Source organism: Sciurus vulgaris, assembly GCF_902686455.1.
Source record: "Sciurus vulgaris genome assembly, chromosome: 6".
In the NCBI taxonomy this organism is placed as follows: Eukaryota; Metazoa; Chordata; class Mammalia; order Rodentia; family Sciuridae; genus Sciurus; species Sciurus vulgaris.
This window is the reverse complement of record NC_136466.1, coordinates 63,512,442-63,530,043: the sequence shown is the minus strand read 5'-3', so window position 1 is coordinate 63,530,043 and position 17,602 is coordinate 63,512,442. Positions and strand designations below refer to the sequence as shown.

At 37.2% G+C, this 17,602-nt stretch overlaps 1 protein-coding gene across 6 annotated transcripts in view; it reads left to right on the top strand.

Annotated features, from left to right (window-relative positions):
• Nucleotides 1-1,072: 1,072 nt before the first annotated feature.
• FBXO38 (F-box protein 38) overlaps nucleotides 1,073-17,602 on the top strand; it is a 49,453-nt gene continuing 32,923 nt past the window's right edge. For 5 of the 6 annotated variants that reach the window (XM_079145531.1, XM_079145528.1, XM_079145530.1 and 2 more), the window contains exons 1-5: nucleotides 1,073-1,176; nucleotides 9,466-9,656; nucleotides 13,568-13,701; nucleotides 16,607-16,770; nucleotides 17,008-17,173. In XM_079145531.1, coding sequence (XP_079001657.1) covers nucleotides 9,529-9,656; nucleotides 13,568-13,701; nucleotides 16,607-16,770; nucleotides 17,008-17,173 — 592 coding nt within the window. In that variant the 5' untranslated portion in view covers nucleotides 1,073-1,176; nucleotides 9,466-9,528. Of the gene's footprint in view, nucleotides 1,177-4,892; nucleotides 4,917-9,465; nucleotides 9,657-13,567; nucleotides 13,702-16,606; nucleotides 16,771-17,007; nucleotides 17,174-17,602 lie in introns of those variants that run through there. The other variant, XM_079145527.1, reaches the window with a different exon arrangement.

Below are 17,602 nucleotides of genomic sequence, written 5' to 3'. Positions count from 1 at the left end.
TCTGTGTCTCATTTATTAGAGTTTAAATATACTACAAAAACAGAATGAGGATAGAATTATATTGAAGAATCAATATGAAAGCTAGGATTAAATGAATACTATTTGAATATGAAGAAGTTTTGCTGCTCTCTTTTTCCTCTCAGGGCCCCCAAACAAGCAAAATACATGATTTGACACATGGAACCGTATAGCCAGAACTGTAACTGCCTAAGACAATAGGAAGCCTTGGGCTACAAACCTCATAGGGAGCGGGAAAGAACCAAAAGGCTTGGTTATCAATGAAGAAAAGAATAAAAGGAACAAGCAGATCCCTAAGCTATATTTAGTCCTTTCTCCAACAGCATAGACTAGTTACTCCTGTGTCTTGTCAAATTCTATCTTATGTGGCTTCCACGCACACTAACTTCCCTCATAGGTATTTGTATCTAAATAAACCTACATTTTAGCCCACATTAGTAATATGCATGTAAGGATCAAAACATGGATGGATTTTGGAACGTAAAAATCTGAATTTTAGTTCTGCTGTGTGACATCGTGCAGGTCAATTGTCCTTTATGAAGATAATTCCCTATCCATTAAGCAAAGAAGAAAAATGATTTTATCTGCGATAAAAGGTTTTTAACTAGACTCTGATGTAAAAGCCCTCTGAACTGTTAAATACTAGTACTTACACGTAAGACAATGCCTCAGAATCACAGAAGGGATGATTTTACATTAATATCAAGTACCTCTGCACCCCCCCAAAAAAAATTCCTGGAAAAAAAAAATCTCCAGTGGGACCTTTCACTTTGCAAATGACAAAGATGAGGTCCAAAGGATTATCCAAGGCCACAGCGATCAGCCAAGCTGAAAATCAACTTGGCAAAAGAGCAATCACACCTCCTACACATCAGACTCAGGGCGTTTCCGGCCTGGCGCTTCAGGGTTAAGTGAGAAAGGACCAGTAGTAGGCTTTCGGGGGAAATGCCACGCTTAATATGGCTGTCGCAGCAGGACGCGATAATCCACACCCAATATGGACACAGGGCAAGCCCAGGCCCAGCCCCGGATGACAACACTCCGGAATGCTCCAGCGGCGGCGGAAGCGGAAGCGCTTAGGCGGTGGGGGCCGCGGGAAGTGTCTGTCGTGTTTCTCCCTCCCTCTCTACCACAATAACAGACGGAGGGCTGGCGTAGGTGAGGCGGCGGCCGAGGGGCCGGGGGAATGCTAGGCGGTCGGCAAAGCCGGGGATACGTAAGGCGGGGCGGCGGCGGCGGCGGCGGCGGCCGCCGCCATACGAGCGGTTCCAGGGCTTCCAACTGCCTGGGCTCTCGGTATCTGGGCTCCTTAGGGCCTAGAGCTCCCGGGAGAGCCGGGGTCGAATATAGGCCTTGCTTGCCGGGTTTGCCCCTGGCTCCAGATTCCAGCTTGCAGAGCTCTATGTTGGCCTCGGTTTCTTCAACGAAGTGGGAGGTTTGGACTGGTCAACTTGTGCCCTCCCCCTCCCCCCGGGACATCATGAATTCCATGGTTTTAATCTTAAATCGGTATTTAGGCCCGTAAATTGTGAAAGGCCTGTCGTCAGTTACTGAGGGGATGCACCTGAGCAGGATGCTGCGACTACATCTTTGAAAATCTACCACGTCTGAGGTTCAGAAGCCCTGAGTTCTAGTTTTTCTTGGCCCTCCTGCTCACTGTGTGACCTTGTCCAGGTTCACTACCACAGTCTGCTTATCTCTAAAATGAATGTGTTGGGTGTCTGATGCCCCTGTCGGCTCTGAAAATCATATTCTGGTTTCCCCTTTCAAAGAATTTTAGACCTGAAAAGAAGCATGCCCTTCCTTTACCTTGCTAGCCAAGAGTTAAGACTGATGAGAGACGTCCATAGTGTTTCTTTCCAGATTCCAAGCTGGACAAAGGCAGCTGGGCACTTAAGAAGGATCCTGTGCATTGGGAAGTTCTGTCCAGAAAACTTAGTTGTGTAAACCTAAACCAGGAGTGTAAATCATTCCAGAGTGAAAAATAGAGGATCTTGGTTTTTGTCCTAAAGCTGCTCTTTATTTGAAGGTTAACTTTGGGCAAATTCCTTCCTCTCTCGACTTGACATTTCTCATCTGTCAAAGGAAAGTTTTGGATAGGTCCCTGGTTCTTAAATTCCTTTCTTATTCCCCCTAGCACAACTGAAGAAAAAATAATGACTCTATAAAGCTCTGGTTTTCTTGGGGATGGAGAAATTGGGGTGTGAAGGGAATGAATTATGTAGTTATAGATTGAAAAAAATCTGTGCTTGTAATTTTTAACTTTCCTTTTGTGAATTAGTAGTTTAGGTGATCCATAAAGCTTCATCCCTTTCTAAAATTTGTATTGGTGCAATTTTAATGTCTTCTTGGTGAAGAATATAGTTATATGCATGTTTGTTTCAATGACTGTATCCAAGGTATACTTTTATCTTTAGTCAAAAAGATACTAATGCATAGTATAGGAGAAAAAGAAAAACAAAAACTAGGTTTTGGTAAAGTTAGGTGGTATAGTGAAGTGAAATAAAATTTGAACTGGTATTGAAGGCCTTTCTTCAGCAGTGGTGTATTATGCCTCTGCGACTTTGAACAAGTCACCTCCTCCTCTCTGGCCTCACTTTCCACTGTCCTTATCTGTAAAATGAAGGCTTGAACTGGATGATTTCTAGGACTTTTCAGCACTACAATTCTGTGGTTTTTTTTTTGTTGTTGTTGTTGTTGTTTTGTTTTTATTCAGAGCTCAGTGAGTGTGGTATAGTTTTTCTTTAGGCAAAAGAGTATGTTCTAGGTAGTAGATACATAAGATGTACTGTTAACATTAATTCAGTGACATGCAAGATTACTTTGATATAAGAAATTAAAGCTAATAGAAACTAAAGAAAGACATTAGAAACCTGAGGGGCAGGGAAGTCCTTAAGGGATCATTGAGGACACTGGAAAGTTTTATGTGGGAGATGGGCTTTTTTTTTTTTTTTTTTTGAGGATAATGAAAAGCAGTTTGAGTTGTAGTGAATTAAAATGACTGGTAGAATCTCTCTCCACTCTGAGGTTATCAGCTTTTTGGGGAGAAAGACTTTGCATCAGCTAGTACTTAATAGACCGTAAAAAAATAAATAATTGAGTGAAGGAGTGAGTGAATGATTAAATACTAATAATCAAGAAAAGTTGCTGCCCCCCAGAGAATTGTTACTGATTAGATACAAAATAAGAAATTGATTCAGAATTGTGAAAAATTTACAAGAGGTCCCTGAATTTCTGGTTCATTGTAAGATAAGTTGCTTTATCTCTTCTCTTTGAAGTGCTAGTAAGAGACAAACATGGGTTCCAGAGCACTTAGTATTCGCTGAGGAAAGGAATAATTGTAGAATAAGTTAGGGTTGGAGGTGGTTGTTGACAAGAGAAGACAGATTTAGGAAGATTTTTAGTTGTGATGAGTTAGAGAGTAAAAGAGTAGAGATAATATTTTCATAGAGATCAGAGATTTTCAGGGTTATGAACCATAAGTGTTCAAACATTTTTGATGGAAATAGAGTTTAAAAAGAGAACTTGACTTTACAAGCCAGGATATGTTTGTACTTCCCTATAAGGATGGAGATAGCTTCAAGCATGAAGGGGTAAAAGACATGTAATTTTGTGAGTAACCCAAGTGGTTCTGTAGGGTTATTATAGTTTTGAGATAAGGACAATATTTGAACAGGCAGGATAAAAAGAGAAAAGCACTCCATAGAAACATATTTTTAAAGAACCCTGGTTTAAAGAATATTTACAATCAACTTAGGTGGAAGAATATACTTGGGACACCAGGACAAAAGTGGTGCTCTCTGTTGCTAAGGTCTGCTGAACAGGCAACCACAGAATGATTCTAGTCTACCCAGGTGGCTAAGGCTACTGAATGGGAACTTTAATTAGATGGACCACAAACCCTAAGTTGGGAAGGAGGGTGTGGTCAGAGGTATTTCTATAAGAGCATCCTGAAGCCCATCTCCAAGCATTGGGGCATAGCTCTGGAATGCTGGGAGACGGCTATAGTGACACAGGACCAACGTGATGATAGGGTGTGTAGTGTAGGCTGTGTTCCAACACTTACTCTGTGACCGTAGGCAAGTAACTTATTGACTTATCCTCTCTGGTTCTGTTTGTCCATCTGAAAATTTAGGGAACCGGTATTGGATATGGATCTCTAGATGTCTGTGGGTCTCCTGAAATTTTATTTGTAATTCTGCTTGTCTGATCCTGGAGAGAGAATGTGCCACTTTTGTCATATTCTCCCATGGGTTTGTAACCCATAAAAAATTAACTGTGTGCCTAGGTAATCTCTGGGGGCCCTTCAGCTTTTAACATTCTGTTTGACTCTTTAATTCTATCAGAATGTCATTTCTTTGAGGTTTATAATCCAGGCCTCCAGAACTTGGCTTGCCCTACAGAAAGCACTTGGTACTGCAAATTAGAATCTTCACCTATTTATATTCACCTGTTATTTATACTTACCTGTCCCTCACCCTCCATTATTCCTTTGCTAGGCTTCCTTCAGCTCATCATCTTTCTCTGCTACTGGAATTTCCCTCCTTCACTTTTGTTCTTTTAACCTGCTACTATGTTGAACCTTCCTTCCTTACCTTATTGAGTTTAAATGAAGACAGAATGGTTAGTGGTATGTTGACATTTTGGAAAAAGAGATGGGAAGGAAAGAAAACAGAAGGCTAGTCATGGCAGTTTTCTTCCCTCATTTGCTTTTATCCCTTTTCTCACTGACAGGAAAAGCAGTTAAGAGATAGAATATACTTCTGAGAGATACTGTCACCACTTGGAACTTTGCAAGAGTTGCATGGTGTTTTCTTATATTGGAAACCAATACCCCTGTTTCTCAGTTCCTAGAATGAAATGCTCAGCATAGCCTAGCTGGGAGTTTCATGATAAAAGTGATGCTACTTTGTTATTCATTGTTGAGACTGATTAGGGGTGACAGAAAATAAGTGAGTCCTTTTCTTTCCTGAACATTTTCAGAGATACCTACTTGGAAGGTGTCTGAAGAGGGCTGTTTTTTCCCCCCTGGCTATAGGTCCTCGCCTGTCAGACCTCCTGGATGTGGCATAAAGATCTCATTCTTTACCCCAGTTTTCATTTCCACTGTCCCCTTCCCGACCAGAGGTTTACAGCAGGGGAGTCCCTACTCTTGCTGCTAAGTAGGTAGCTATAAGACCAAGTCTTCAATTTTAGGCACAAGACAGGAAATAGGAATGCTGTTTTACCTAAAATTTTATTAGTCCTGTTAATTTAGGTTTTTTGGTACTTAATGTAAATGCAGACTGTAGGTTAAATAGATTTTTGTGGTCTTGCCACAGATCTAACCTCCAAATAATGTTGTATTAAATCATTTCTGTAAGTGAATATTTTGAGTTCTAGACAAATAAAATTTTGTAAATGTAATGATATTTAAGATGCGGGCTATTTAGTTTAAACATTTAAGTGTGGGTTTTACATTGGGGCTACTAAATATGACTCACAAAACTATAGCATTGCAGAATTGCAAGGAACAATCAAAGGTTTGTAATAAGAGGAAGGTAAGTGTTAGGTGGTGCGGATTTGGTGAAGCAAAAGAAAGAATCAAGAGTATGGTCTCTGAAGGGTTAAGAGTGTTAAAACTGAAGTCTGTGCTAACATTCACTAGCTGGAGGATTGATCTGAACAAGTAGGTAATCCATAAGTGGATTGGTCAATGCTGGTTAGTAGTTTTGTTGAGGCTTTTGCATGCTAGAGGGTTGCTGCGTGTTATGTGTGTTCTTATTGGAGTAAAATCTGATTGCTTTGTCACCTGGTTATAGGCTCATTGCTGAGATCACTGAATGCTGTGGTAGCAAACAGTGCTCATAGGAGCGTGAAATGGTTCGTAGCAGCAGCCTTGGAGCTATTGTGGATGCATATGGAACACTGGAAAAACTGATGGATATTCATACGTCAGACATATTGGAGGATTTGTTATGAGCAAGGACTTTATTATCACTAGAGGCAAGCCTTTTCCTGGAAAAAACTTGACTGATAAAACACTTCACAAATTACTATAGAAGCTTAAGTTCCACAGGGAGCTCAGATGAACGAGTGAGTAAAAGTTTCACAGAAGACAACATTTAGGCTAGGTTTTGAAGTCTGACTAATAGTTGTTGAGACAGAAAGGGAAAGGAAGGACATTCCAGCCAGAGTTAACAGCATATTGAAAAAGAAAGACCAATGTTAGGGGGAATGGAGAAGATACTGATTCTGTTGCAGTGAGTATACTGAGGAGCAAGAGGTGAAAGTTGAAAGATGAGATTGGGAAGGTGGTTTGAAACTAGATTGAAAAGATTTATCTTCTAGGACCCAGAATTCATGTAGACGGATTCTTTTGTTGTTGTTATTTTTTGTTTGTTTTTTTAGGAAACAATACTCATAGCTAGTTGAAATTTTCAAACAATGGAGGAGAATGTGAAATTCAGAGTAAAAGTTTCTTTTTCAGTTTCCTAAACCTCTGTTCTCTCTCCCCAGAGGTAACCTCTGTTGATATTTTGTCATGAATCCTTTCAAAAATGGCATTTACTAACACACCTACGAATTTGTCCTTTCTTTCATACAAATGGAATTATACTTCAGATATATTCTTTCTATAACTTGTTTTTCACTATATGAAATCAGAGAAAAAATTTTAAAAAGATAGCTCTAGCTTCAGTGTGGAATATGACATGCTAAGCATTTACTTACTCATTACTTACTCAGTAAATTGCTTACTGCAAGTCTGCTCTGTGCTTGGCTTTTGGTTAGGATCTGGGGACACAGTAGTGGTCATCTTGAGGGTTGATAGAATCCTGAAAGCCAGGGGGAATGGATTGATAAATATAGTCCATGAAGTGGCAAGTGGGAGATCAGAATATATTTAGGATGATTTTAAAGTTTATAATTTAGAAATTTAGTAACGTATAGTATGGAAAACAGGTTGTGTGTGTATGTTTGGGATGGGGATTTTTGGTTGTATAGAGAGTTCAGTTTCAGATATGTTTGAAGGATGTTCAAGGTACAAGGTGAACATTTCTGATTGGTATAGGAAACATAAAGGTCAGAGCTCAGGAGAGAAAGGAGGTAATGTTGGGAACGGTTAGAATTGACCAGAGAGAGGAGAGCTTGTGGATAATTGCCAAAAGGAACTGGGGAGTACTACAGAGGAATAATGAGGACCTGGGAGCCAAAGGAGAGTGTTTCAAAGAAGGAGTGGTTAGCAGCACCCCATATGACAGGTCAGGTGGGGAGCACTGGATTGAAGGTATTGGCTTTGATGATCAGAAGTTTAAAATGATCACCGAAAAGTTCCAAGAGCTGTCATAAGATGGGAAGATTAATTTGGAGGGGGGAGGACGGTAAACAGAAAAAGGTAGGTTGTGATAAAATCAGAAGCAGGTGAGTATATTTATAACATTTTTCTAGGTAGTTTCTGAGTATGATTTTTTTTTTCCCCTCCAGAGGTCTGTTAGCCAGAATGTGATTAATAACATAAGTCAGCTTCTAAGAAGTGAAAATAGATGTCACAGATTAGATTCAGTGTACCATAATTTGTAAGCCTACTCCTTACAGAATTCTTTAAGCCCATACTGCTATATGCCTGCTGACACAGATCTACACACAATTCTAAAATCTTATTTCTCTGACTTCTCAGGCTATAGCTGGGTAGAAGCAACAAATTAGGGGTGTATGATTGAAGTAAGTGTAGGGTTCAGGGAAAGGCAAACATGCTGACACCTGCAAGAAGTAGCAACACATAATCTTTCATTGAGGGAAGAAGAGACCAGAATACAGGCGTGCTGGCAGGTACAAGAAATATGAGTATTTTTTTAGCTCAGCAGTTTGCTCCCATTTCCTGCTGAAGAAAAGGAACCCCAAGAATCCATGTACTTCAGTAATCCCCGCCCATTTGGTGTCCTTTTCCCCTGTGAGGTACCTGAGCTCACTCCCATCTCACTTTCAGGGCCCTTTAGTGGTTTCCCATCCTTAAGGATCAAGAGCCCCGCTAGCAGTTCAGCCTCCTCTCATTTCCCTTTTCTTACAGCCTTCTGCACGCTAGCACCTTTGGTTTCCTCTGGGTTCTCAGTCCTTCATATTGTCAGGCACCTAATATTTACACCTTCAGTACTTTTCTTCCCCCTCGGCTCCCTTTCTGTAGTGTTAATTCCTGCTCTTCCTTCAGATGTCAGCTCCATTGGCCCTTAGAAATACCATTAGTGACTCAGGCTTCCTTGCTCACTTGCATGGTTATTTGATTATTTGTTTTCACTTGTCTCCAGAGTCCTTTGTTCACAATGCTGGACACACAAAAGGCATTCAAAATAAATGTCTTCAGACATGCGAAGTCATGTCTGAATTAACGCATATGGTAATGAACCTCCTTTCAGCTATCAACCTCTTTTACCTTCTCTAGCTACAATGCCATTAATCCTAAGAAGACCAACATTTCCGATAAACTGTTCTCTACCTGGACCACCATTAGTAGAAATATTGACAATTTGACATTTAGGCTGTTACACCCAAGTGCTGATCAACAAAACAGAATATCTGGGTGCTCACTCATCCTACTTCTCTGCTCCCCCCATTCCTCCCTCCATTTTCTCCCTTTCCTTTTTTCCTCCTACCTCCCTCACTAGGGTTTATTTTAAAAATGGAATATACACATGATACAAAGTAAACTAACTTCTTAGTAGTCCCAAAAGAGAAAGACTGCTCCATTATCTCTCTGAAATTGTATGTTTTTTGAGGAAAAGTTCTTTAATTTTTATCAGATTACAAAGAATTCTGTGATTCATTCATGTAGTCTTGCCCCCTCACTTTTTAGGTGGGAAAATGAAGATTTAAAAGGTTCATTCAAATTCATAGAAGTAATGTGTGACAAATTCAGTATGGAAGCCCCAGAGTCTCTCTGCATTCCTTCTGTCATGTTAGGGCCAACTTATATGAAATGTTTGTCTCCTTAGTACTAATGGCATTGTAGACTGATGATGTGACATAGGTTGACAACTGAAAGGAGGTTCATTAATTTATTTGCAAATTCAAATATGCTCTCACACATTTATTTTGAAAGTGTATTGAGAATCACAAACTCCTAGAGATAAAAGGGGTTTGTGTTTCCTAGTTTAATAATCTTAACATGAAGAAATAGATGCTAGGTGAATTAGCTAGGAACAACAGAGTACAAATTCAAAAACTCTTCAATTCCTAAATTTTTGCTTATTCTAAATAATGGATATTTATAATGTCAACTACTCTTCAGAAAAATGTTCTGTACCTTTAGAGCAAAACAGATTATTTTTTAATTTGAATATGGTATGTATCATTATAATAGGTTTACCTACCAATATTTTAAAATAAGTCATTTTACCTAACTTTTAACAGTGATAATTCTGTGTCTGGGTTTGGTGTACTTCTTTAATCTACTCTTTTCTGCTTGCTTTTCAGGTGCTTTGAATTCAGACAAGCAAAAGAGGAGATTTGCTTTTTGATACTGGAGACAACATAGCAATGGGACCAAGAAAGAAAAGTGTTAAAACATGTCTCATGAACAATGAAATCCCAGAGGAAACAATATCAGATGAAACAAAGGACTATATGAATCAACTTTCACATGAAGTACTTTGTCATATTTTTAGGTAAGATTTTGTTTGGTTGACTTCCACATACTTGGAATATAAATGTGAAAGCAAAACTTAGTGCTGTGTTGTGTAATATGACAGCCACTAGTGACATGCGGCAAGTAGATTTAAAGTGAAAATTCAGTTTCTCAGTTGCAATAACTACATTTCAAATGTTTAGTAGCTATATGTGGATAGTGGCTAGTGTACAGGACAGCACAGGACCACTAGCCACATAATAGAACTTTCCAAAGTTCTATTGGAAAATCCTTCCTTCTTTGGGTTAACATTTCTAGGCTTCTTGGAATTTTTGTTAATTGACAGATTTGTTGGCTTGTGAAACCAACATGCATGTACAACATAAGTCAATGTTTCTGACTTTGATTATCACCTGCAGTGCGAAGTGCCTTTAGCTCAGTATACACATAAATGTAAGTGATGAAAATACAAGTTTTGTGAAAAAGTACCCTTCATACTGTATGCAGTATTCACCTTAAAGTTGTTTTGTGATTAATATAACGAAGTTTTCTTTAACCAAAACTTTTTAAAATTTAGATTATTATTCAGATTGCATCATAACAACAGTCAAATAAGCAGACATACAAAAGTGTTTTTCCATTTCCATTACTTTCTACTTTGAGAATTTGTACTTTTTACACCATTCAAATAAACAAATTCTAACGTATTTCCTCTCTGGAGCTAGAGACCCAATTAGAATCATAGGTTCATGGACCATGATAGATATAAAGGTGTTACCATAAGTATTCGGTGAGATAGTGGTTTTAAAGCACTCATCACATTTTATGGCATAAATGCTTGGTCAGTGTAATGGTTATCCTGTTCTGTCTTTTCACGTATTACTACTACATGGTTTTCATCATTATCATTTTAGTCACTGCTTCCTATCCTATCAAGTGTATATTCGACATTAAACTATTTCCCTTATTGTCTGACAACTAGATTGTTTCCAGTTTTTTCTGCAGTCATAATTGCAATTAACTTTTCTAAGCATCTTAGTTTTCCTCTAATTTAAGATTATTTACCTAGGAAAAATATACGTATATGAAGGTCTAAGAAATGTGTTGAATTTTTGTAAATTACTGAATATTTATGGGTTACAGTTTTGAATAGTGATAACACTTTTATAAGGAATTGTGTACTTTATTTTTCTTCTCTAATGTAAATTTGTATTAGTCTTTAAGAAAGCAGTTTGTTATTCTGTGACACAATACAGTTTTTGTTAATTCTGTCTAGAAATAAAAATTCCTATTAAAATAATAGTTTTTTTTTCAATAAAACAAAATGATCTGTCAGAGTAGCAAAAAATTTGAGAAAAATCTAGCCATATAAGATGTTCAGATACATTCTAAAATGTATAATAGATTTGGTGCTGATGAAGATAGCCAGAGAGTTGAGCAAAACAGGCAAATGTAGACTCTACATGTAGTTTCAAATGCATGTGGAGAACTATTTTATGATAAAATTAGCATTCACATCAATGAAGAAAGACTTCGAGTATTATTCACTGATAATGTCACAACCTGCACAAAAAAATAAAAGCACATCATGATCTCTCATATTTTATAACCAAATTCTAAGTGGATCAAAGAAGTTAATAAGCCATTAAAATTCTAAAGGAAAGCATAGATAAAATTGTTTCTGGGGATAGATATTAGATGTTGATTGGATAAATTACACACTTATTGAATTTTTATACTGAATTCCTTAAAGATATACAAATACTGTGTCTCAGTTTTAAAGTGCTAAGAATGTATTATGAACAACTAATATTTTAAATTGAAAGTAAATAGGTAACATTTTGCATTTCAACAGACCCCTTTCAAATGGAAGGGGTAGAGTCAAGTAGAAGTATCTTACCCAAGTTCTAATGAAGAAAATACTTAGCAAATTGACAAAATGTAAGAAGAACCATGGACTGAGCTAAGTTCTTGTACTTGGTATGATATGTTTATTCTAAAAATAAACAGATTAAATTTTGTTTTATTTTTAGGCTTCTAATTTTTTTTTTTTTTTTTTTAATCTGAGGTTGCCTGTTTTAGTGGTGTGGTAAAAACTTAACACATGTTCATGAAACAGGAAAACTTTGGCCTTCCTTAAAAAAAAAAAAAAAGCACTATGCCTTATCGCAAAGCTAACAGCTTCTTTTCTAAAATGTAAAATGTAGTATTTATATGCCTTTTGAATTCCTCTAGCTTTTTAAAAATCTGTGAAAAAAAACACATTTTTTTTTTTCTCTAGGGCAAATGTGATGTCAAAGTATCTTGACTTTCGTTTTTTAGTATTGATCTGTTTTCATTTAAATGGAGTATAAAATTAACCCAGACAGGTATTTTGGATAACAATTATTTTGGAAAAAAAAAAAAATGAGGTGGCAAAATTAGACGCAGAAAACTGTTGCTTTTCATTGTTTATAAATGCGTAGTCATGTAGTTTCTTATAATTTTCCTTACATTTAATTTATAGAAATTGTAAATTAAGTTGTGGCTAACTAATGTCTTATGGTAGAAAATTTGATTTGATATGATTCTCTTTATTTAAGTAGCATTAAAGAGGAAGGGAGAAAGGCCAGAGGTGGAAAGCAATGGAGCAGAGGAATATTCAACTTACCTAGGTGCACTTTCCCTCTAGAATTAGCATAATTTTTAGAAATGAGAGTTTGACCAAACCATGTTGAAATCCTTGCCCTTCCTCTCATGTACCTAGCTTTGTGGCTTTTTGCAGGTTTAACTTTTCTGAGCCAATTTCATCACTTGTAAAATGGCATGATAATAGCATTTACTAGATCAATGAGGATTCCAGGAAATAGCAAAAGATATACTCAACTGATAGTTTAATGAAGGTCATATTTATAGTGGTATAAATAGGAATGTTGTGAAATTCAGCTAGGAGACCAACAGCAGCAGAAAGCCAATATTGCTAACTCCAGCCCTCTATCTAGCACATCCAATCGGCCAAAGTCAGCTGTTAGCCAGAGGACCAGAGAATATAGCAGGATGGAAAGGGAAAGAAACTGACCTGGGGGGAGATCTGTGTGCCAAAGAGAAGTTACCAGCTACTTACCTTGTAAGATGGTTGTGAAATGAAACAGTAGAGTACAGTGTGTATGATTCAATATAGACTCAGTAGGATGGCTTCCACATTTTAAAAAATATTAATTAGGTAATTGTGGAGGGGTGGTAAGAGAGTGTCATGAAATTTTTTTGACCTGTCAAAATATGTATTGGTTTTTGAAAACAACAGAAATAGAGGTTAATTAAAAAGTTTCAGGAAGGAAGAGATAAGATTAGGAAAGGGGAAATTTTGATTCAGATCAGGTGTCCTCACTTAATACTCATGCAATACCTTTATCAGTGTATCTCACCTTAATGACAAAAGATCTTGGAAAAGAAATTGTATACTGGTAAATTAGTGTACATATTTGTTGATGAATAAAGTAGAGTTTCATGGGGTTGCAGATAGTTAAAAGGGAGCAGAGTAACTACAGGAAATGGATCTGTCAAAGTTGCCAAATAATACTGGCCTTGTTCAAGTTAATTGGTTCTTTATGATCCTTACCTTCCCTTATCATACCTGAAATATACTGAGATTTTTTTTCTTCCATTCTTTCTTTGCTTTTTTTTGTTTGTTTGTTTATAAATATTTTTTTGTTTATGAAAGCTTAAAAGAAGAAAGGTAGATTTTTATCAAATGATCCAGGGAAAGAGCTTAATATTTTATTTGCATACTTTAGTATTTGCTGACTTACCTGTTTACAGTAAGAAACTTTATGACTTTATGGATATAAACCTTAAAGTCCTACAAATTTTCCCACTATGTTTGAAGGGTAGGAGAAAAGGAAAAAAATAACTGGTGAAAGGAAGGAAGTACTCAACCTATTTGATAAAAATGAGTTTCTTTCTCTCACAAAGGTACCTCCCTCTGCAGGATATTATGTGTATGGAATGTCTTTCTCGGAAGCTAAAGGAAGCAGTGACCTTGTATCTGAGAGTTGTGAGGGTTGTGGATCTCTGTGCAGGGCGGTGGTGGGAATACATGCCAAGTGGTAAGTACCTTTAGCCTGTAGGTGCTGTAGAGACCTACTGGAAAGTAATAACAGTGATTCCATGAAATGTGACTTTTTGTCTTAAAGGCAATCTAAGTCACCTTGTATATGGGGAGGCAGGATTTTATACAAATTATTTACATTTATTTTAGGTTGGTGAAATGCATTTTGCCTGAAGTTTTATTGTTTTAGTGGTCTTGTTTTTCATTTCCTATTCCTTAAGGAACTACACCAGCCTGCTTCACACTTTAATGGAGAACACTTACTGAGCCCTTAATTAAGTATTGTATGTGTTACATTAGGCAGTGTGTCCTTTATTCTGTATCATGGGTTTTCTCATGAGTGGTGATGTTTTCTATCATAGTTTTTCCCACACCTTAATTGCACCCTCTAATTAAGCGAATATTTATCTATTTTTACAAAACTGCTCGAGTAAGCCACAGAAATTACACTTCTGAAACTTGCAGTTCTTCAGTAGTTTCAAGAGGCCAATTCTGGGTCTTACAGATTCTTAAATCTGAATTCTTTCCTCATAACTCAGAATTAGCAGCCTAACTATAATAAATCCATCTCAGATAGAGACAGCTGGAAAACAGCTGATGACTTTAATTTAGCAAGGTACATCTAAAAAGAAAGTATTCAAATGAAAGTCTAGTCAAGTCTTCTTTTCAGTTAGCCCCAATCCATTAATTAGTGCACTTTACTGTTTGGAAGTTTTGAAACTTCTCCTGTGATATCCAGATCATGAGACTTTGACAATATAATGAAGCTGAGGGGAACAGCAACCCAAAAAGCCATAATAGAAGTAAAAAGCTGGGATAATTGTCTTGTTCTTTTCTGTGGTAAGAGCAGGCTACCTCTGTAATGCTAGAATGTTGTGTAATTTGGGATGCTCTATATTTTCAGGAGTCAACTGATAACCTCTTATCAGTTGGCCAGAGAAGTTATCAGTCTGCACCTTCTTGTGAAGCACATCGCAGAGATTAGTTTTTAGCTTGGTGGAGGCAAGCCACAGTTGTCAAATACTCAGAAAAGCCATCCAAAAGGAAAAGGATTCATTTCATTCCAGAGAATGATTATTTGTAGTGGGGAAAGAAAGAGGGCAGCATGAAAATGATTGTCTTATTTTTAAGTTAGATCTGTTTTTGTAGGGATTAGGCCAGCAGTAATTCTGGAGATGAAATTAATGTACTATATAGGGAGACAGGATAGCAGAGCTGCCATTCAGTGCAATCTTTGCATTAACCTCTATGCTTCTTTAACAAATTAGAAAGTAATTTATATGCAGGTTACTGACTTTGAGGCTGTGATAAATACCTATGAGCCCAAGGTTTCCTATCTATGCAGTGAGTATCAAAGAGAATGGAAGCAATCTCTAGCCTAGGGTAAGATCACCCCACCTGTGCTCATGAATGCCTCTACAGCCTATGTGAAGTTTAAGTCCTGATTTTTTATATAAGAATACTTTGTGGTTTCTGAATGTGGTTTCTGTATAAGATAGTCTTATACCATCTCTGTAAAGAAGGTAATGGAAAGAGGCACCATGTAATGCATGACAAGAGGATAGGCATTGGGTTTTGAATTCCAGCACTGCTGCCTCTTGGTTGCTCTTAAGCTCAATTCAATTTTTACATTTCTAAATGGGATGACACCCCTTTTTTGTTTTGTGAGAATAAATGAGAAAACAAAATGACTAACATGTTGAATGGTTAAGTCAGTAAAGGTTACTTTATAAGACATTAATAAGAACAATTATAAATATAGAGACCATGTAATCTCCAGGGTCCCCTCTTACTCTCCACTTTTGTGACTCTAAAATTAGTTAGCCCTGAACAAATAGAACAAGTGTTGAAAATGTTAGTGGTTGTCACCTGGTATTTGGAGCTTCATTTTATTTTATTTTTATACTGGGGATTTGACCGAGGACACTTTACTATTGGGCTATATCCCCAGACTTTTCTATTTTTTATTTTGAGAGAGAGTGTTGTTAGTTGCTTAGGGCCTCACTAAATAGCTGAGGCTGGTCTCAAATTTCAAATTTTCCTGCCCCAGCCTCCTAAATCTCTGGGTTTACAGGTGCGTTCTACCACTTTTGGCTTCATTTTATTTTTAAGAGTCAAAATTTTTATCAGTACTGAGCAGATAGTTGGCTTTTACACACCTTCCAAGGCCCACTAATAAAATATCGTCTTCATGTCACTATCTCCCTGCTATTGAATCAGTAATTCCTACTGTGGACTTCATTTGCCTTTTTCTTTTCCCATCTTGTTGATTCTTACATAGAGCACAACTGACCTCCCAAATAGGTTCCTTTCAGCTCAGAAACCTCTCAGTTTGGATCATTCTTATTCACATAGCCAACTTTCATCTATCTTTTTCAAAAGAGTGAAATGTCTTAAATGGTAGGGGATTGATAGCGATTATTAGAGTAAATAAGATAATCTAGTTTGAGATGGGAATTAGGTGAACTTCCTCAAGGTGGGAATCATATCCTATCTATATTTTTAGTGTTCTGCAGAGCCCTGAAGGCTTTACAGACCAGAAAACACTGTAGGGGAGGAGGAGGGTAGTGGTGATCAGGTAGGTGGACCTTTCCTTCCACCACTCAAATAGAGTCATCTGAGTAAAATGTATTGTTACTTAAAGGTTTCTTTGCCTCAAAAGCAACCACAACAAAAAAGGCAACAAATGGAAAGCCTCAGCTACACAGTATTCATTCAGATTAAGTGGAGTATCTGACACATTCCGTGCTACTATAGGATTGCCTCTTCTGTTGCAACCATTTCTTTAGCTTAGGAAAATGTTAAAACCTTTTACAATTTTTTTTTTAATAAAATTACAGTGCCTAATAAATACTCATGAACAGAAAGATGAAACTGGCCCTAAATACTTCCTAATTTCTCAGGATTCACAGATTCCAGTTTTCTAACACTTTTGAAGAAGATGCCAGATGTTGAACAGCTATATGGCCTTCACCCTCGGTATCTTGAGAGGCGAAGAGTAAGGGGCCATGAGGCCTTTAGCATTCCAGGAGTTCTAGAAGCTTTACAGGCATGCCCAAACTTGGTGGTGAGTACATCTGGTTGAACATTCTGTGTTGATGCAGTTCTGTGGGTTTGGACAAAGGTACAGTGTAATCTGTTCACTTATTGATTAAATAATGGATTTAAAGAATGATAGAATATGTCCACTCACATGCAGATTTCATCCAAAAGTTCCAGTGCATACTTAGTGTCTTATGATACAAAAGGAAAAGCGTTCTAAATTAAAACCCTTTCTTACGCTTGCTTTGACATTATCTTCTAGGGTGTGGAAACATCTCACTTGGAATTGGTAGAATCTATTTGGACATACATGCCTCATGTTCATATTTTGGGTAAATTTCGTAATCGTAATGGAGCATTTCCAATTCCTCCTGAAAACAAACTGAAAATTCCCATAGGAGCCAAAATTCAGACTTTACATTTAGTTGGTGAGTATTTATAATTCATGGGTCACTTGTAACTCTTTGAAATGCCCTGTAATTCAATACTCATTGAAGGGGAATTATGAGAATTTTAGAGTTGGCTTTTTTGATTAATGATTGCAAAAGAAATGCTTGTGAGACTTGTACAAAAGTTTAAATTTCACATCAAAGACCCCTTGGGAGGAATACTATTCCATAAACAGTCTGTCTACTTTTTGAAGATTTTTTGAGTGATTTTGAGGGTTATTTTATTTTTAAATTCTTTGCCTTAGAGTCAGAATCCTGTCCTGGATCTCTCTACTATCCACCTGGTTCTGCTCTCTGGAGGAGGTCTTTCCAATATAGTGTTTTGAAGATGATGAAAGTGTTCTATATTCATATTGTCCTATGGGGTATGCAGTGTGGCTAGTGAAACTGAAGAACTTAATTTTTTAA